The 22,405-nt window shown below is 42.3% G+C and overlaps 1 protein-coding gene and 1 long non-coding RNA gene across 6 annotated transcripts in view; one reads left to right on the top strand and one right to left on the bottom strand.

The window, feature by feature from the left end:
• The window catches only part of METAP1D (methionyl aminopeptidase type 1D, mitochondrial), a 223,975-nt gene that overhangs the window by 562 nt on the left and 201,008 nt on the right, over positions 1–22,405 (bottom strand). For 4 of the 5 annotated variants that reach the window (XM_073545880.1, XM_073545883.1, XM_073545881.1 and 1 more), the window contains one exon: positions 2,039–2,086. In XM_073545880.1, coding sequence (XP_073401981.1) covers positions 2,039–2,086 — 48 coding nt within the window. Of the gene's footprint in view, positions 1–6; positions 1,863–2,038; positions 2,087–22,405 lie in introns of those variants that run through there. The other variant, XM_073545882.1, reaches the window with a different exon arrangement.
• LOC141049422 (uncharacterized) overlaps positions 1–22,405 on the top strand; it is a 93,655-nt gene that overhangs the window by 17,644 nt on the left and 53,606 nt on the right. The window lies entirely within an intron of this gene.

Below are 22,405 nucleotides of genomic sequence, written 5' to 3'. Positions count from 1 at the left end.
AGTGGATAAATGACATTACATTTTCATAAAAAAAAGGGGCTGGGGGGGATGTTAGGGGGTAACTGAAGCCACGCGGGTCTTTCAACTCATTTGCTTGGTTAACTAATTCAGTAAATAGAGAATGTAAACAGAAGGCTGGAAATGATGACCAGGCAGCGGAGATTAACACTCCACTCACCAGCATTCAGGGGATTACTCCCCCAGTACCCAGATTACATACACATCAGTCGCCTGGATGAACATCACCCATAGAGCAGTGAGAGGCCGGCAGCTGCGGGGGGCGCAGGGATACGATGGGACCACGCAGGGGAGCAGACCGCACGCTGGCACTTGTAGTCCCCCAAGCAGCTGGAGAGCCACAGGTTGGCTATATTTAGCCTCGAGGTTAATGATGAAGTAAACAGGACACAAGCAGCTGTTATCCCAGTGCTAGAGGTCACAGGGATCAAGGCTGGTGATTGCCCCCATGGTAAATGTTTACAGCTGTGCCATCTTTAGGGGCTGGCTCTGGATGAGATGATACCTGCTGAAAGATGTGAAGCGCACAGGGCATCGATTGTACCAGGGAAAACGATTATTCTAAATTATTGGCTTTCTAGGTTGATCTTAGGCTGCAGGTGGACTTCAATGTACTAAATGTACCAGACATGTAATGTAATGCTGCAGCTCTACTGCTATGTGCTGCAAAAAGAAGCTTTGGGTGCATTCTGGAACTTGTAGTCATTCAGCTATTTAATAGTTGGCTGTTGTGTGTTTGTTTGTGTGTGTGTGTATATAATATATATAATATGTGTGTGTGTGTGTATAATGTGTGTATGATATATATGTGTGTGTGTGTGTGTATATATATATATGTGTGTGTGTGTGTATAATATATATATGTGTGTGTATAATGTGTGTAAAAGATATATATATATATATATATATATATATATATAATGTGTATAATATATATATGTGTGTATGATATATATATATATATGTGTATATATGCACACATATCCATCTATCTATTAAGACATGGAAGGTCAAGGAACAGCACCACTTAACGCCTACTCACAAGGGGTGCCAGGCCTCCAGACAAAATGTCCAAATTGATGCTTAGTATAAATCATAGAAAGAAAGCAGCAATCCAATCCAAAAAAACTAAAGTTGAAAAAAAGGGGACTTTATTAAGCCCAAATGGCAATGTTTCGGCTCACAGAACCTTTCTCAACAACCAACTGAATAGCTACAAGTTCCAGAATGCATCAATGATAAAAGTGCACTTTATTCACATACTTCCATTGGAATACTAATATATCAGCACTCCAATGGAAGTATGTGAAAATAAAGTGGACTTTACTCACCCTGATACATGCATGTGTCTGGAGACTAAAGTCCACTTTCTTCCATTATTTCCACTGGAGTGTTGCTTCCATTCTAGCTTCTCAATATTTTTGCTTTTGGCTGGTTTTGTAAGTGTTGAATCCACAACACTGAGACTGTGCTGCCATTTTTCCTTGTAAATATTTTTTTATATGCAATATATATTCTGTATATACACAGTACACTCCGTGAATTCTAGTTTCACTGTTTGCAGAATCCTCCTATTCTACCCTTGTAAATACAAGTGTTTCTTCATGCACAGTCATCTCTAACCTCTGATAAGAATAGTTTTATTTCTATCTTGGCAACATATTATGCAGCACTTTATAAGTCACTAGTTCTTCTCTGTTAGGGCATGCTGGGAGTTGTAGTTTTCCAACAATTGAGCAGTCACAGCTTGGGAACTTCTGCCTTTCCACATTCTGGAAATGTTATTTTCTCTACAGTTGGAGGAACATTACCAAAACCCTGTTCTATAATCCAAGGTTCCATGTCTGTGGATACAAAGTCCATTATCCCATAGCTTTTTGTTATAAAATCTAAACTTTAACAAGACATAAGACAGGAGATAAGGTGTGCAAGGATTGTCTTGTTTGTACTCGCATTATTATGCAGAAATTATAACATGATTATTTGTGCTATTAATAAATAGTAAAGGGGTTGTACTGACCTATAGTAAATGCCATCCCTTCTTCCATTTCCATATTATTAACATTTGCTAGACAAGAAAAATATTTGCACGTTAGAACAGATTTTTTTTTAATGTACGATGTTTCGATGACATATTCTCTTGGGGAATGCCTATCAAAATGGTGCAATTTATTCATCATAACAGCAAATGCAGCCAGTATTACATTACTACAAAAAGTCACCTTCATAGGCCACAGCGGTGTCAATCCAGATGTACAAATCAAACTCTTTGTAGACAGTATTTTAATTCACATTACGATTTGATTCCAATTACATGAAGATGTTTTGTAGACTTTATATACTTTAATAGCCTTTGTTATAGTTTATGATTTATAATGAGACAAAGCAGAAGCGTCACATAAATCGCACACTTTTGACACCGTGCCTTTTCAAGAATGGTTTTACATGCAAATTTTTTTTTGCAAAAAGTGCAGCATTTTCAGCATCATTTTTTTTTTTCATGTGTGGCACAAAACTGTGGTCAGATGACAACTGAGAGTCAGTAAATATGAAACAGCACTACTGACATTTTTTCACTGTTTTTGGTTTGTTTTTTTTTTTCAAATGTGGCGTAGACTATGTGTCACTTTTTTCTAATGCGTGCCCCATAACTATTGTTATAGGCAAAACAGTTATCATAAAAAATTGATAAAGACAGAACAATCATTTTAATTTTTTTTTACAAACTAGAAAAAAAACTGCATAAAATACTGTGTAAAAGTAGCTGCTGGGCGAAGTCATGTGACAGTATTGCTACTGCAGCCGTATTTTCTTGTAATAGTGCTGCAATATCCAGCCTGACCACCAGTCTTGTGACTTGAGTGAAGAACATCCTGGTCATATTTGAAGCTATTAGTCCAGGATCGGTGACCTGCGGTCGGGCCAGGATTTGCATCTGTAATATAGACGCCCCTTGAGAAAGGCACCGCCGAAACGCGCGTTGGGGTGGGCGAGTTTACCTTGGAGGACGACCCACTGCACACAGGTATCTTTGAATTCTGTTATGCATACTATTACTATATATTTCTGTGTCTATTGCCCAAGGAAGTCCAGTGATCGTATCAGTCAGGCATAGTTCTTATATGCAGTACACTATATATGGCTTTGGCTATGTAGATATTCTGACTCCTATGGTGTAACTCACCCTGGGCATGTTTATTTGATGCTGGCATCATCATTACCATCTTTTATCCCTGTATGTCCATATGTCTTTTTGTCCTTATGAATTTTGATATAATTAATAAAGATGTCACGATAATTTGAACTTTGACTGCTTGCTTTTATGGTTATTGCAATATAGAGGAACCTATGTTTTGGGCACAGTTTCCCAAGTGAATGGATGCACATTGTTTAAAAGGTTTTACTGCACAAGTTTGTTTTTTTATTTTTAGATGGTAACTATTTTGTGTGTGTGTGGGGGTGGGGGTCTTAGAAAAGCCCATAAACACAGTTTTATTAGTGTTGTTTTGCATTGATTTATCTTGTTTGTGTTGTTTTTTTAACTCACAGCATGCTCTGGATATGGCATAATTTGATTTTTTTTCCCCATAAGTTTCTATAGGGCTTAAAACGTCTGAAAAAAATCCAGTGATACCAATGTGTTACTAACAATATATAAATCACTTGTAAGGCCACATCTAAAATATCGGATCCAGTTTTAGGCTCCACATTGTAAAAAGGATATTCATAAATTAGAGTCAGTTCAAAGGTGGAAACTAGATAATTACAAGGGATGGAAGGCCTCTCATATGAGGAGAGGTTGGAAAAGTTGGGCTTGTTTAGATGTCTCGTCGGAGATCTTATTTATAGGTATAAATATATGTGTGGTCAGTACAGAGGACTGGCGCATGACTTCTTTCTTACAAAGCACTAAGAATTCATTACCTGCGGAGCAAAGTCTATTAAGGCAATTAAATAGGAAAGGGTTCTTTACAGTTAGCGCAGTCAGATTGTGGAATGACTCACCCAAGAGGTAGTAATGGCAGACAGTATAACAGCATTTAAAAAGGTCTGGATGCTTTTCTCACAAATGGCACTGTGAGTTATAAATAATTTAGTGATTGACTGTGAGCCCTCGCGGGCAGGGTCCTCTCTCCTCCTGTACCAGTTGTGACTTGTATTGTTTAAGATTATTGTAGTTTTTGTTATGTATACCCCCTCCCATGGAATAAATGGCGCTGTAATAAATAATAATAGACAATGTATACTGGTGGAGAAAGAGTGAACTTGTTGGACCTATGTATTTTATTTTCACCTATATACTGTAACTATGTAAGATGTTACAAAATAAAAAAAATGCGCTTCCAGTGACATAGCAACCATAGGAAAAGCTGCTTCGAGAGGTTTATAAAAAAAGAAAGTCACCACATCATCTGTGTGGACAGTGTAAACCTGAAAACAAACTACCTCCTGCCCCGGGTTAGGATTGGGCCCTCTCTTTTCTCAAAATTCTCATAGTCATTATAATGTAAAAAAACAGTATATTACAAATCATATACATGGAAATCAATAATGACACTGAGGATGACAATCCCGACTGCTGCATCCTCAGTCCCCAAGCTTAACATAACCTGAAATGATCTATCCATGACAAGCAATATTACCACTAGCTGTGCAATAACACAGATACCATGGGAAATCCAGTATCTGTATGTGATGGGGATTTGAGCGGTCATTCTCTGTACTAATATGCACAAGAGCAATTAAGCATAAGGCCGGGATCACACATGCGAGAAACTCAGACAAGTCTCGCATCTTAATACCCGGCACTGCCGGTGGCACATGGGAGCGGAGCGTACGGCCGCATAGAAATACATGGAGCGGCACGCTCTGCTCCCGAGTGGCGGCGGCAGTGCCGGGTATTAAGATGCGAGACTCGTCTGAGTTTCTCGCATGTGTGATCCCGGCCTAAGACATATTTCTGGCCTTGGAGTCTCCTATATATCAATTACCAGTGGACTTCTACCTGGAATTGATACCACGTCTCTTCATAACAATGTTCCTTCATTTCTCAGAACTCAACACTGTACTGCGATCGACTCCTATGGGTGATTTCTCTATATAAAGGTTTGATATGTAGGAAACTCTGCAGGAAATTGTTAAATCGACCATTATCCTTTCAGTGCATTTAAAAATGATGTGCAGCAATGTAGCTCAGGTTGTAATATTGGAGCTCGCTACATAAACACTATGGCAGGGACTGAGGCTAAGTTCCCACAATCAGTATTTGGCGAATTTTTGATGCTGCAGATTTTTGCACCTATTAATTAAATTAGGTTATTGCAGCCGACAGTGAAAAAAAATGAGGGTAGATTCTAGCACAACCAAGTGGATAAAAACTGGAAGTTAAAAATCCATAGAAGTTAAAAACCTCAACACCTTGATCATAGGAATCACCAGCAGGTACGGCACCCACTGGTTTCTAATCACAGCAACGGATCCATCGATGCTACGGATCCATCCTTTTAGAATGTCATGTTTTGTTTTGGATACTTCCTGTCACTTAGATGTGATAAAACTTTATTGATAAATTCATGTGCGAATTACATACATTTTCCCTGTGAGTTTTTTTTACCTACTGATTTTTCTCTTCTGATTCACATCTATGGGAAAAATCCAGAAATAAAATGCACATTTCCTGCAAAAGGAATTGACATGTTGCAGATTTCAAAATTGCAGCACAAATAAATTTCCTCATCTTTAAGGGAAAAAAAAAAACCGCTCAGTAGACATGAGATTCATATAAATCCCCTAGGGTTTCTTTTTTTTTGCATAGTAAAAATACAGAGTATCAAAAATGCACTGAATACTCATGATGGAAGCTTAGTCTTATAGAAGCTTTATTTCCAGACTGTGGACATCGAATTGATGGAAAACCTAGAAGGGAGGAGTTTTCATTGTTTGCTCGCAAGGTGAATATAAGAGGTCATGTTGACACCCTATCTAAAGGTCCCGTTACATTTAGCGATGCACCAGCGATCCCGAAAACGATACGACCCGGTCAGGATCGCTGGTGCATCGCTAAATGGTCGCTAGTGAGCTGCCACACAGGCAGATCTCACCAGCGATGCAGCAGCGGTTGGCACTTACTTGTCACACGCAGCGAGGGTGACGTCTTCCACCCGCGTCCATGGAGTCGCTTGTCGGCGCCAGCAGGAAGCCAACGGCGAGAAACGGACCAGGCCGATCTCGCGCAATCAGCGATATCCAGCGGGGAGCCGAGTCGGAGGTAAGTGTCACATGTAGCGAGATCGCTAGTGATATCGCTATTGCGTCACAAAATCGGTGATGCTTTAAGGTACTGTCACACTAAGCGATATCGCTAGCCTTATCGCTATAACTTGTGACGTTATAGCGATATTGCTAGCGACATCGCTGTGTCTGATACTTACCAACGACCGGCTCCCCCGCTGGTTATCGCTGATCGCGTGAGAATGTCCAGGACTCCCGCCGGGCGGGAGGACGTCAGGATCGCCTCGTCTGACAGGTAAGTAGCGACCCCCGTCCCCAGCGATGTCGCTGGTGAGATCTGCCTGTGTGGCAGCTCACTAGCGACCACTTAGCGATGTACCAGCGATCCTGACCGCGTCATATAGCTGGTTGGGATCGCTGGTGCATCGCTAAGTGTGACAGTACCTTTAGCGATCTCGCTATGTGTGAAGGGGGCTTAAGGCCTCATTCACATGTCTATGAGAAATTGGTACTGGTGTCATCATCAGTGTATGGTCCCCGTGTGTCTGTTTTTACCATCAGTGTTTTTCATGGATGGATGGATAAATTATAAAGCAATATGAAATGCGGATGGCACGTGGATGCTATCTGTGTGCTGTACGTGTTTTTCACAGACCGATAGACTTGTATTGGCCCCTTCTATCTGTGATACCGGAAAAAAAACCTGGCACATATCTGTAAATTTTACACGGATTTATGAATAAACACGAACATGTGAATAGCCCCATAGCTTATAATGCTACGTTATATCAGTAAAAAAAAAACTAATACAACATGTACATGTGTAAGATGCCCGAGGGAGGTAGCCGTGGGCGAGCTGCTGCTCCATAACGCCCCGGTACTTTACATGAAAATTGTGTCCCAGTCCCTGTGTGTGGGGTGCATCCCACTCGCTAGTGGGCCGCAAGCCTTAGCCTTTATCGAGGCCTCCATCTTTAGAAGCCGCTGGACATAACTCAGGAGACACCCAATTTATTTCAACACACAGAAGTTTACTGGACACAAAACCTTCTTATATCCTTACAGCACATTTGCAGCATTACTCTCCGATCCTCCTGGACTAACCCTACATTTACTGCTTCTGTCAGCCCCAGGGATTTCCCGTCCAATTTTGCAGTACACCCGGGATCCATTACCTTATCTTCACGCGGTTTCACGTCCATCTTCCTCTGTATGCCAGAGGGCAAGGGACTCTTCGCAGCACCTGTAGTGAGCCTTAAGGTCTGGACACTGCAGGTATGGCCGCAGGGAATTTCAAAAAGGACTCCCACTACCCCGAATGATAGTCTTGAGTTTCCTTTCAGCCCACTGTACCTTGAACTTGACTTTGGTTACCGAACTTCCCTATCTGACTGTCTATCAGGAAGCAATCCCTTTTTATTGGGACTTGCCCTTCCCACTATGGGCTAGTCTTGAACTTTAACTATGTCTGTCCCTACAGTATGTTGCTGGGCAGATCTCCCTCACAAACACTATGCATTACATTTACATACATTAACTATATTACACGCATAATGCATATCAAAGTCTATCTTACCATATAGTCATTACCTTATGCCCTAAAACCTAACCTATGTCTTACTCTATGCTTTACACATTACCATATCACAATATACATATAAAAGATGGATAACATTATTCACACTATGTTTCAACGAAATTGGTGGCTTCAGAGGTAGAAATGTGACAGTACCGTTCACCACTCTTACACATGTATGTCTGACTGAGACCTACCTGTAGGAATTCCTTGGAGCTAATCCAAGTAGGTTATAAGGCAGAAATGATAAAAGTGCTTAACATCAAAATATAACGTTATCATATGTAAAAGCCAAGTATAATGTATAGTCACACTCTGCTCTTCTGTTACTCTGATATATTTGTGTTTTGATTTTTTTTCTTCGGTGGAATACACCTTGCAAGATCAAAAGTATCCAGCATAAATGATTTGTAGCAAAGAGCTCATGTCCTCCTTTGCCCCAAATACTTCGCCTTTGTCTGGTGTGGTCTGTAAAGCGATCCCTCAGCTTATATCATCAATCCATTCTGGAACAAGCTTTGCTAAAGCATTATGGAAAACCAGTAATTTCATACCATAATAAGAAAAAAAAGAAGACAGAAAACAGATAACTAATACAGATAAAACATGTCTTTATTAGACAAAATGTCAGACTGAGTTGTTGGAGGATGTAAATCTCTTTCTGGGTAGAAGACGGGAGATTCTTCAGGTGCAGAACAACGTGCTGGAAATAGAAGATGTAGCCACACCTGACATCAAAGGAGCAGCACATCATGGCACAGGCAACCCCAGTATAGGGCCTATAGTGCGGCACATCATGGCACAGGTAACCCTAGTATAGGGCACATAGCGCAGCACATCATGGCACAGGTAACCCCAGTATAGGGCACATAGTGCGGCACATCATGGCACAGGTAACCCCAGTATAGGGCCTATAGTGCGGCACATCATGGCACAGGCAACCCCAGTATAGGGCACATAGCGCAGCACATCATGGCACAGGTAACCCCAGTATAGGGCACATAGTGCGGCACATCATGGCACAGGTAACCCCAGTATAGGGCCTATAGTGTGGCACATCATGGCACAGGTAACCCCAGTATAGGGCACATAGCACAGCACATCATGGCACAGGTAACCCCAGTATAGGGCCTATAGTGCGGCACATCATGGCACAGGTAACCCCAGTATAGGGCCTATAGTGTGGCACATCATGGCACAGGTAGCCCCAGTATAGGGCCTATAGTGCGGCACATCATGGCACAGGTCATCCCAGTATAGGGCCTATAGTGCGGCACATCATGGCACAGGTAACCCCAGTATAGGGCCTATAGTGTGGCACATCATGGCACAGGTAGCCCCAGTATAGGGCCTATAGTGCGGCACATCATGGCACAGGTCATCCCAGTATAGGGCACATAGTGCGGAACATCATGGCACAGGTAACCCCAGTATAGGGCACATAGCGCAGCACATCATGGCACATGTAACCCCAGTATAGAGCGGCACATCATGAGACAGGTAGCCCCAGTATAGGGCCTATAGTGCGGCACATCACGCACAGGTAATCCCAGTATAGGGCCTATAGTGCGGCACATCATGGCACAGGTCATCCCAGTATAGGGCACATAGTGCGCCACATCATGGCACAGGTAACCCCAGTATAGGGCACATAGCGCAGCACATCTTGGCACATGTAACCCCAGTATAGAGCGGCACATCATGGGACAGGTAGCCCCAGTATAGGGCCTATAGTGCGGCACATCATGGCACAGGTAATCCCAGTACAGGGCCTATAGTGCGGCACATCCTGGCACAGGTAGCCCCAGTATAGGGCCTATAGTGCGGCACATCACGCACAGGTAATCCCAGTACAGGGCCTATAGTGCGGCACATCCTGGCACAGGTAATCCCAGTATAGGGCCTATAGTGCGGCACATCATGGCACAGGTAACCTCAGTATAGGGCCTATAGTGCGGCACATCATGGCACAGATAACCCCAGTATAGGGGGCACATAGAGCGGCACATCCTGACACAGGTAATCCCAGTATAGGGCCTATAGTGCGGCACATCCTGGCACAGGTAACCCCAGTATAGGGCACATAGCGCAGCACATCATGGCACAGGTAACCCCATTCTAGTGCATATAGTGCAACATTGTACTGTAAAGAGGTGCTTAGTAAACATCCAGTCATTACCGGCACTTCAGTAATAAGGTGTTTAACCAGTGTAATGCTCATACTGATTGGCCGGAAGATGCAGCCAATCACACATGCAGTAGATCATTACTTTCTATGATACGACCCGGGAATGATCATATATGTTGGAAATATTGTAACCTGGGACCACTGTAATACGAGAATGCACTGATCGTATACAGGATGGTAACACCAGCTTGCCAATGTTTTTATACGTAAGCGGCTTTGCTCTTTTACCAAAGACTATGTTTTGGTGTAATAGTCAAATTAAGGGTTAATGGATGGTCCAATTTTATTTGAATAATTTAATAATTATACAATCTAGTCTATTTCAATACCACCCTGCTGCTTAAAGTAAACCTGTTAGGAGCTTTAGGATCAACAAATACAAAAAAAATTTGAGTGGGGAAATAAAAGACAAATTTAAAAATACCTTCATGGTCACAATGGATATTCCATTGCCAAGAAAATCAACTTAAAAGGGAATCTGTCAACATTTTTTTGCCACCTAATCTCAGATCAGTATACCGTAGAAGCAGAGACCCTGATTTGAATGATGTCACTTACTCGGCTGCTGGTGTAGTTTGGATAAAATCAGTTTTATAAGCAGATTATCACTAGGGGGCTAGTAAACCTGCTGTCCTCTATATTTATGAGCGCTGTATAACGCCACCCATCACTAATTGGCAGCTTACTGCCTATGCACAGTGTACACAGAAAGCAACCAATCAGTGCTGTGGACGGGGTTATACAGTCAGAGAACTGGTAGATCTACAGCAGATAAAACTGTTGGGCGACCTCTATAAGAGTAGATGATGGCTCTGTTAGATAGCCAGCATTGACCTCTAACAGCAGTGAGCAGAGCTAAGCTCCGATTGCTGCTTTTAAGTCAGTTAAATCCTGTTATCAATCTCCAAAGGAGGTATTTAAATCGAGTGGTTGCTAGTGCGCACCGACTCCAATCAACCGCCACAACGAGATCATTGTGCACTCTTGGTTTACCACGGCATCTGGGGGTCTGCTGAACAACAATGCCCACATTACTGCCATCTTGGTACTCCTGTAGTCTGAGCTTCACAGGAGTCCGCTAATTATATTATATATAGTACAGTAACACTGTGGCATTTCAGTATATGCAGTATTACAGTATATAGTATAAGAAATCAGATGATTGTAGGTTCAAGTCCCATAAGGAGACAAATCTAAGCTGAGAAATAACTTAAAAAAAACCCCAAAAACTAAGAAAATTGTAAAAGTTTAAATCATTTTTTTCCCCATTAAAAAATAGAAAAAATAAATAATATAAACAGGTTTGGTATCAATGCATCCATAAAAGTCCATTGTATCAAAATATAAAATTAAATAACCCATAAAGAAAACGTCGTAAAGAGAAAAAAAAAGTCAGAATTGTGGATTTTTGAACACCACATCTCCCTAAAAAATTATTTAAACAAAATGCAGTATGAACCCCAAATTTGTATCAATAAAACATTTAGCTTGCCACGCATAAAAACAAGACCTCACTTGGCTCTATTGATGGAAAAATAAAAATGTTAAAGGTCCTGGAAACAGGCAAAATACACATATATATATATATATATTTCCAAACTTTTTTCCTTTTTTTAAGGTAAACAAAGCCTTTAAATCATCAATGTAATAAAGAAAAAGATAAATAAATCAACTTTATATAACAGTCACCCATGTTAACATCAACAAAAACATACTGACCTGGACAATTATTTTTTCGAGGCAGAAATGAGCGAAAGTGCTCGGATAATGTGTTCTCTGAACATGGTTGGGTGATAACCGAGTGTCTTCGGAGTGCTCGAAAAATATGTTCGAGTCCCCGAGGCTGCATTTCTCGCGGCTGATAAACAGTTGAAACACATGTATGGATCGCCTAACAAACAGGCAATCCATACACGTGTTGAGGCTGTCAAACAGCCTTGAGACATCGAGCCGCGGGGACTCAAACATATTCAAGTAAGACAAAGTCACTCAGTTAGCACCTGAGCATTCTCAAATAGATCATCATCAGAGCACAATATTTCCAGGTCATCTTTACCATACAATGAACACTGTAAAAAAAAACAAACAAAGCCAATTGCATTTTTTACCATTTAACCACACTTTTTCTCCCTGGCTTTCAGTACATTTTATGGTAAAATGGATGGCATAATTCAAAACTACAACTTGTCCCACAACAAAACATGGCTTAAGCAACTGAAAAATAAAAAAGATATGGCTCTTGAAAGAAAAGAGAAAAATGCAAACAATATAATTAAAATAGGTTATGAAGGCAAAAGATTAAGGTACGGATTCATCAAAACTGGCATGCCACTTTAGATGAAGGGTGCAGTAGAGTAAGGCCAGGATCACACATGCGAGAAACTCGGACGAGTCTCGCATGTTAATACCCGGCACTCAGGAGCGGAGCGTGTGGCTGCATGTATTTCTATGCGGCCGCACGTTCCGCTCCCGCGTGCTGGCGGCAGTGCTGGGTATTAACATGCGAGACTCGTCCGAGTTTCTCACATGTGTGATCCCGGCCTAAGATGCACCTAATTCACTAAGAATCACCTCATGGGTGGACACATCTTTTTGGGATGAAAATTCCTACTATCAACTTGGGTCTATTTACTCTCCGATTATCTTGGTAGAGGAGAATTCATTAAGAGGAGCATCTTTCAACCACCAAGGGTCACCAAAAGAAATATACCGTACTTCCGTCCGGTATTGGAGCACATTTCTGCCGTAATTTATGGTACTTTTTAAGCATTAAATTCTGATGGATTTGTCAGCTGTGACACGCCACACTCCCATCCTGAGAAACTCCACCCATTTTCCAAAAATTTGGTGCATCCAGATGGGAACTGGTGTAAAAATGCCAAAACTCCCAAACTGAAATGTGGCAAATATTTTGTCAACTTATAATTGAATAAAACAAACAGTTTTACACCCGAATATTGGGGAAAACTCATTGATGAATTGGGGTCTAATGATTTATGTAAATGAGATTAGAAGGGCATTGATGGTGCACTATCTGCCTTATTCCAAGCGTACTACCACACCCATGAATTTGATTGAAGACCATGAAGTGTCACAACACAACGAGCAATAAAAATACCCATTAAAACTTGGATAAGAGATGGGTCTAGTCCTGGAGCCCTAAAAAGTGGCATGAGTTTCAGATTACATCTGTTTAATATAATGCATAAGAGAAGTCAGATCTTGCATCTCCTTTCAATTCCATTTCAGAAGTCACGTGTCCATGGCAGACCGTGGCAGATAATATAGTTGTCTGCTATTGTAGTTCATTCATGCCTCCTCTACAATCCCCAGCCATGTATCATATTATCACATATGGACATTGCTCTTTCTTTTGCACTCTCTCATCCAGTTGATCCATTTATTAATAGACAGTTGTTTAATGGGAGTTTCGGGATCCAGTTCCGTAGTTGCCTGCCACATTAGCTCTCATATTAAAGGCTTGATATTTGGATCACTAAGTAAGGGTAGACAATATTTGGGAGATATTTTCTTTGAGGTGGCCAACAGGACAAACGTTGCTAAAAGTTTGTATGTCTTTCTGCTTATTTCTGCAATGTAAATTTGTAAAATAAACTTTGGCTACCGAAAAACATCTGTATTGTTTCAGACTTGAGTGCAATCACAGCCCTGCTACGACTGCGCCTCGCATCGCCTGTTGCTTTATATAGAAATCGATGCCGAATTATGTGAGTGGACTGAATCCACGCGTGAAGCAGGCAACGTTTCATTGATGTCATTCTTATGAGCTCCGCTCTGAACCTTGTGTCGCTGTCACCTACGAGTGGACTGGCACATATGAATACAGCCTTAGTTTCTCAAACCCAAACCTGTGTTAACAAGTCGTATCCAAGGACGCTTCGCAAAGTTTTACAGATTTTTACCAAAGTGGAAGCCAAAAGCTTCACAACATTTCCATCAATTGCATTATTGTGAATGTAAGGCGCAATACAATCTCATAAAAATAAGTGGAGAAACTCAGATTCCAGATCAGAAGCCAGAAAATAGAGACGCTTTAGTTTTCTAAATTAATAGGAGAACTGGAGCACAGACGCTCACCAATGACAACTCCTGAATAATGTTTTTTCAAGAGAAGCCTAGATGTAAACCTTTATTTTCAATATAAATTAGTTGAAAGAATCAATTCTGAATGTTTCTGGAATTGATGCAGTGACATAAATCTGCTAAAGATCGTATCTTTCAGCTATAATTCCTTAGCATAGTTTTACTAAAGAGATAGTATATACCCTTAGCTGGAATGATTGTGGCTCCAGTTCTGCTACATGAGCAGAGTTCTAACAATAAGACATGTTTGGTCAATACCTTCTCATGTCAGTTTTTTCTACTGGTCATTGTCTATATTTCTTGAGACAAAAGCGCCCGTCAACACTGTTCTAATTAAACGAGTATTCCCACCTGTAACGTGACATATCTACAGGAAATGCCAGTAGTAGAAGTGGATCCCACCAACGGGGTCTGCACCCATCTCAAGAACACGGTCTTGAAGCCTCCTGCTATAAGTAGAGACATGATGGGCATTACCATTCATTTCTTTGGCAATTCAGACCACCTCTAAATTGAAAGCAGCACATGATGGGGCCTTATTCTCGAGACACATGCGGGTCTTAATCTCTGAGACCCGCAACTACTATACACTATCCTGTTGATATACCAATAATATACAGGTTGGGAACACCATTTTAAAAATATCATTTTACCAAGAAAGAAGAAGTGCCCATGAGACTATCCCACGAAAAGCTCAAAGGATTTTAATATATGTCACTTGAAGAAAGGATCTCCAAACTACAACTTGCCTACTTTGGACACATTATACTGGAGAAGGACATCATGGTCAGAAGAAAAAAAAGGACAAGGAGAAGAGGAAATCCCGCAACCTGATGGCTTGATACAATCAAGATAACGGTGGAGAAGACACTGGTGGACCTATCTAGGCTTGCACAAGATTGATCTTTCTAGAGAGCAGTCCCATCCATCAAGTCGACAAGGCTCAAGATCGAGTTGAAGGCAGTAAAACCTCCCCCAAAAAACAGTATATACCCACTGTATATTACATTGGTAACTAAGTTCTGGAAAAATTCTTGTTTACTTTTAAGTTCTGGAAAACGTAATTACTAAATAATTCAAAAGCTTTCAAAAGAATTACAATAAGCCACAGAGGTAGAGTTGGGAAAATAAGTATTTGATAAACTGCTGATTTTACAAGTTTTCCCACCTACAAACGGTCTGTAATTTTTATCGTAGGTACACTTCAGCTGTGAGAGACAGAATCTAAAAATAAAAACCATAATTCAATTGCATTTTATTGGATGAAATAAGCATTTGATCACCTACCAAACAGCATGAATTCTGCCTCTCACAGACATGTAAAGGTACTGTCACACTTAGCGATGTACCAGCGATCCCGACCAGCGATATGACGCGGTCAGGATCGCTGGTACATCGCTAAGTGGTCGCTAGTGAGCTGCCACACAGGCAGATCTTACTAGCGACATCGCTGGGGACGGGGATCGCTACTTACCTGTCACACCAGGCGATCCTGCGTCCTCCCGCCCGCGTCCACGCGTCACTCGTCCTCACAGCAGGAAGCGCCACAGGAAGCTGACGACGAGAAACAGTCCAGCCTGTTCTCGCGCGATCAGCGATAACCAGCGGGGGAGCCGGTCGTAGGTAAGTATCAGACACAGAGACATCGCTAGCAATATCGCTATAACGTCACTAGTTATAGCGATATTGCTAGCGATATCTCTTAGTGTGACATGCCCTTTAGTTTTTCTTTAAGAAGCCTCCTATTCTGCACTCATTACCTGTATAAATTGCACCTGTTTGAACTTGTTACCTGTATAAAAAACACCTGTCCACACACAATCACACTCGAACCTCTCCACTATGGCCAAGACCAAAGAGCTGTCTAAGGACACCAGGGACAAAATTGTAGACCTGCACAAAGCTGGGATGGGCTACAGGACAATAGGCAAGCAGTTTGGTGAGAAGGCAACAACTGTTGGCACAATTATTAGAAAATGGAAGAAACACAAGGTCAGTCTTCCTTGGTCTGGCGTTTCATGCAAGATCTTGCTTTGTGGGATTAAGAATGATTCTGAGAAAGATCAGGAATCAGCCCAGAATTACATGGGAGGTCTTGGTCAATGACCTGAAAAAAGCTGGGATCACAGTCTCAAACATTTCCGTTAGTAACACACTATGGCATCAATGATTAAAATCCTGAAGTACACACAAGGGCCCTCTGCTCACACCAGCACACGTCCAGGCCCGTTTGAAGTTTTCCAATGACAATCTGGATGATCCAGAGGAGGCATGGGAGGTCATGTGGTCAGATGACACCAAAATAGAACTTTTTGTATCAACTCGCTGTCATTGGAGGAAGAAAGGATAATAATAATAACCTTTGTTTTTAGATAGCGCTAACATATTCTGCAGCGCTTTACAGTTTTGCACACATTGTCATCGCTATCCCCGATGGGGCTCACAATCTAAATTCCCTATCAGTATGTCTTTGGAGTGTGGGAGGAAACCGGAGAACCCAGAGGAAACCCATGCAAACACGGGGAGAACATACAAACTCCTTGCAGATGTTGTCCTTGGTGGGATTCAAACCCAGGACTCTAGCGCTGCAAGGCTGCAGTGCTATCCACTGACCCACTGTGCTGCCCATGAGTACAGCCCCCAAAATACTGTCCCAACCATGAAGCATGGTGGGGGAAAGATCATACTTTGGGGGTGCTTTTCTGCAAAGGGGACAGAACGACTGCATTGTATTAAAGAGAGGATGGATGGGGTCATGTATCATGAGATTTTGGCAAACAACCTCCTTCCATCAATAAGAGCATTGAGGATGGGTCCTGGCTGGGTCTTCCAGCATAACAATGACCCGAAAAACACAGCCAGAACAACTAAAAAGTGGCTACATAAGAAGCATTTCAAGGTACTGGAGTGGCCTAGCCAGTCTCCATACCTGAACCCTATAGAAAATCTTTGGAGGAAGCTGAAACTCAAAGTTGCCCAGTGACAGCCCCGAAAACTGAAAGATCTGGATAATATCTGTATGGAGGAGGGGGCCAACATCCCTACTGTAGAGTGTGCAAACATAGTCAAGAACTCTAATTGCAAACAAAGGTTTCTGTACCAAATATCAAGTTCTGTTTTTCTAATGTGTAATATACTTACTTCATGCAGTAAAATGCAAATTAATTATGTAAAAATCATACAATGTGATTTTCTGGATTTTTTTTTAAGATTATGTCTCTCACAGTTGAAGAGCACCTATGATAAAAATTACAGACCTCTCCATTCTTAATCGGCAGTGTATAGAAACACTTATTTTCCCTGCTGTATATATTTTCTTGTGTCATGGATACTGGACCATACATCTTGAGATGTCTGGGAATTCTGGTAGATCAGAGATTCACACTTGAAGACACATAAGACCTCCAATCCTTCATCATGGGACTAAAGTCTATAATATTCATCATTATTAAAATTAAGAAGAACTCACAAGCACTGTAATTGAGATGCATATCATACGCTTCCCACTGATCAATTCACCGTACATGTCATCACTATTTCATTTACATGATCTCTTCTTCATTATAGCATGACATTCAGGAAGCCATGAAGAAGCAGACCGCACTGGTACATACAGAGGAACGCATATTCTCAGCTTCAGTTTTATAATGACACATACTGGAAACCAAAACTCTTGAGTTTTTAGCAAGCTTTTAACTTCATGGCTGTTAAAACTGATTTTTAGTACAAAAATGTTATGTCTCCAAATACCTTCTCTCCATTACTTCTATAATAGCCAAACAAGGGTTTTCATTAATTTGAATGATCTCCCACCATCCAGACATGAGCAATGTGTGCACAATTATTAAGCATCTTGTTTTCCACAGGCGAAATGAGCCAAGAAAGAGATTTAATTTACTGAAAAGTGTAACAGAGGTACTCGGCACTCTTGAAATTGCTGAGCTATTGGGGCTCAATCACAAAATCATTGAAAATTTTGTTGCAAATAGTCAAAAAAGTCACAAAAAGGCACATTAACTGCCAAGGGTTTGAGAAGAATCCAACGTGAAGTGACCGGGAAGCCATTATCATCTAGCGTTGTCATATTCCAGAACTGCAACCTCCCTGGAGGCCAGAAGGTGTTCAGTGCTCAGCGTCATGGCGGTGGTGAGGAGGCTGAACCTGACCACCACTGAGCAAAACACAGAAGTACAAGGTGTTCAGTGCTTAGAGACATGGCTGAGGTGAGGAAGGCTGAGTCTGACCACCACTGAGCAAGGCACAGAAACGTCAAGACTGGGGCCATTAAGTATTTGAAGACAGATTTTTCAAACGTTTTATGGACTGATGAGATGAGAGGAACACTTGGCAGACCAGATGGGTGGGCCGTGACTGGATTAGAAATGACCACAGACCTCCATTTCCACTCAGACGCCAGCAAGGTGGAGGTGGGTACTGCTATGGGTTGGTATTATTAACCCCTTCACGACCAATGACGCCACATAGGCGTCATGAAACCTGGTTCAAATCTGACCAGTGACGCCTATGTGGCGTCATGACTTCAAAGCCCCCCTGCGGGTCGGGTGACCGGGGTCACTGAAAGGTCACCCGACCCGCAGATACAGGGGGCTTTGTAATTCACCTCAGGGGGCGTGGCTTTGCCCCCACGTGGCTACGATCGCTCTGATTGGCTGTTAAAAGTGAAACAGCCAATCAGAGCGATAGTAATATTTCATCAATGCAAATTGATGAAATATTACAATCCAGGCATGTCCGACGCTGCTGTAGCATCGGACATGGCTGGAGACACCGATTCCACCCCCCCCACCGGCGATCGCCCCCCCGCAACTGAATGACAGCGGCGATCTGCCGCCGCTGTCATCATCTGCCCCCCTCCCATTCCCTCTGCTCCCCGCCAGCCTCCGATCCCCCCCCTCACCCCCCCCGGTACCTCCTGAGTCCCCCCGACCCTCCCGGTGTCCCTCGGGTCCGGATGATGGGCGCCGCCATCTTTGAAAATGGCGGGCGCATGCGCAGTGCGCCCGCCCGAATCTGCCGGCTGCAGATTCCATTCTTTCATTTTGATCACTCTCACAGTGATCAAAATGAAAGAAAAAGTAAATAAACCCCCCGATTATCACCCCCATAGGTAGGCAGAACTAATAAAATAAAGAAAATATTTTTATTTTTATTTTTCCATTAGGGTTAGGGTTGAAAAGAGGGTTAGGGTTAGGGTTGAAAAGAGGGTTAGGGTTGAAAAGAGGGTTAGGGTTAAAAAGAGGGTTAGGGTTAGGGTTGAAAAAAGGGTTAGGGTTGAAAAGAGGGTTAGGGTTGGAAAGAGGGTTAGGGTTGGAAAGAGGGTTAGGGTTAGGATTGGAAAGAGGGTTAGGATTGGAAAGAGGGTTAGGGTTGGAAAGAGGGTTAGGGTTGGAAAGAGGGTTAGGGTTGGAAAGGGTTAGGGTTGGAAAGAGGGTTAGGGTTGGAAAGAGGGTTAGGGTTGGAAAGAGGGTTAGGGTTGGAAAGGGTTAGGGTTGGAAAGAGGGTTAGGGTTGGAAAGAGGGTTAGGGTTGGAATTAGGGTTAGGGTTGGAATTAGGGTTATGGTTAGGGTTGGGATTAGGGTTCGGGGTCTGTTGGGGTTAGGGTTATGGTTAGGGTTGGAATTAGGGTTAGGGGTGTGTTGGGGTTAGGGCTGGAGTTAGAATTGAGGGGTTTCCACTGTTTAGGCACATCAGGGGGTCACCAAACGCGACATGGTGCAACCATTGATTCCAGCCAATTTTGCGTTCAAAAAGTTAAACGGTGCTTCCTCCCTTCCAAGCCCCGACGTGTGCCCAAACAGTGGTTTACCCCAACATATGGGGTATCAGCGTACTCAGGAAAAATTGCACAACAACTTTGGTGGTCTAATTTCTCCTGGTACCCTTGGGAAAATAAAAAATTGGGGGCTAAAAAAATATTTTTGTGGAAAAAAATTTTTTTTTAATTTTCACGTCTCTGTGTTATAAACTTCTGTGAAGCACTTGGGGGTCCAAAGTGCTCACCAGGCATCTAAATAAGTTACTTGGGAGGTCTAGTTTCCAAAATGGGGTCACTTGTGGGGGGTTTCTATTGTTTAGGCACATCAGGGGCTCTGCAAACGTAATGACGACCGCAGACCATTCCATCAAAGTCTGCATTTCAAAACGCCACTACTTCCATTCCGAGCCCTTACGTGTGCCCAAACAATAGTTCCCCCCCATATATGGGGCACCAGCGTACTCAGGACAAACTGTACAACAACTTTTGGGGTCCAATTTATCCTGCTACCCTTGTGAAAAAAAAAATTGCTGGCTAAAAATCATTTTTTTTGAGGAAAAAAAAATATTTTTTATTTTCACGTCTCTGCGTTATAAACTTCTGTGAAGCACTTGGGGGTTCAAGGTGCTCACCACACATCTAGATAAGTTCCTTAGGGGGTCTAGTTTCCAAAATGGGGTCACTTGTGGGGGGGTTCCACAGTTTAGGTACATCAGGGGTTCTGCAAATGTAACATGACGCCCGCAGACCATTCCATCAAAGTCAGCATTTCAAAATGTCACTACTTCCCTTCCGAGCCCCGACGTGTACCCAAACAGTGGTCATCCCCCACATATGGGGTATCAGCGTACTCAGAACAAACTGGACAACAACTTTGGGGTCCAATTTATCCTGCTACCCTTGTGAAAAAAAAAATTGCTAGCTAAAAATCATTTTTTTTGAAAAAAAAAAAAAATTTTTATTTTCACGGCTCTGCGTTATAAACTTCTGTGAAGCACTTGGGGGTTTCAAGGTGCTCACCACACATCTAGATAAGTTCCTTGGGGGGTCTAGTTTCCAAAATGGGGTCACTTGCGGGGGGGTTCCACAGTTTAGGTACATCAGGGGTTCTGCAAATGTAACATGATGCCCGCAGACCATTCCATCAAAGTCAGCATTTCATAATGTCACTACTTCCCTTCCGAGCCCCGACGTGTACCCAAACAGTGGTCCCCCCCACATATGGGGTACCAGCGTACTCAGGACAAACTGGACAACAACTTTTGGGGCCAATTTATCCTGCTACCCCTGTGAAAAAAAAATTGCTGGCTAAAAATCATTTTTTTTTGTGGAAAAAAAAATATTTTTTATTTTCACAGCTCTGCGTTATAAACTTCTGTGAAGCGCTTGGGGGTTCAAGGTGCTCACCACACATCTAGATAAGTTCCTTGGGGGGTCTAGTCTCCAAAATTGGGTCACTTGTGGGGGGGTTCCACAGTTTAGGTACATCAGGGGCTCTGCAAATGTAACATGACACCCGCAGACCATTCCATCAAAGTCAGCATTTCAAAATGTCACTACTTCCCTTCCGAGCCCCGACGTGTGCCCAAACAGTGGTTCCCCCCCACATGTGGGGTACCAGCGTACTCAGGACAAACTGGACAACAAATTTTGGGGTCTAATTTATCCTGGTACCCTTGTGAAAATAAAAAATTGCGCACTAAAAAATAATTTTTTGAGGGAAAAAAATTTTTTTTTATTTTCATGGCTCTGCGTCATAAACTTTTGTGAAGCACTTGAGGGTTCAAGGTGCTCACTACACATCTAGATAAGTTCCTTAGGGGGTCTAGTTTCCAAAATGGGGTCATTTGTGGGGGAGCTCCAATGTTTAGGCACACAGGGGCTCTCCAAACACGACATGGTGTCCGCTAACGATTGGAAGTAATTTGCATTTCAAAAAGTCAAATGGCGCTCCTTCCCTTCTGCTCCCTGCCGTGTGCCCAAACAGTGGTTCCCCCCCACATATGGGGTACCAGCGTACTCAGGACAAACTGGACAACAAGATTTGTGGTCCAATTTCTCCTGTTAGCCTTGTGAAAATTAAAAATAGTGTGCTAAAAATCATTTTTCAGGAAAAAAAAATATTTTTTATTTTCACTGCTCTGTGTTATAAACTTTTGTGAAGCACTTGGGGGTTCAAAGTGCTCCCTACACGTCTAGATAAGTTCCTTAGGGGGTCTAGTTTCCAAAATGGGGTCACTTGTGGGGGAGCTCCAATGTTTAGGTGCACTGGGGCTCTCCAAATGCGACATGGTGTCCGATAACGATTGGAGCTAATTTTCCATTTAAAAAGTCAAATGGTGCTCCTTGCCTTCCGGGCCCTGCCGTGCGCCCAAACAGTGGTTTATGACCACATATGAGGTATCTGTGCACTCAGGAGAAATTGCTCAACAAATTTTAGGATCCATTTTATCCTGTTGCCCATGTGAAAATGAAAAAACTGAGGCTAAAAGAAAATTTTTGTGAAAAATT

Source organism: Dendrobates tinctorius, unplaced genomic scaffold, assembly GCF_039654945.1.
Source record: "Dendrobates tinctorius isolate UK_male_01 unplaced genomic scaffold, ASM3965494v1 ptg000143l, whole genome shotgun sequence".
Taxonomy (NCBI): domain Eukaryota; kingdom Metazoa; phylum Chordata; class Amphibia; order Anura; family Dendrobatidae; genus Dendrobates; species Dendrobates tinctorius.
Note: the sequence above shows the minus strand (reverse complement) of the source record. Positions and strands in the feature narration are given on the sequence as shown.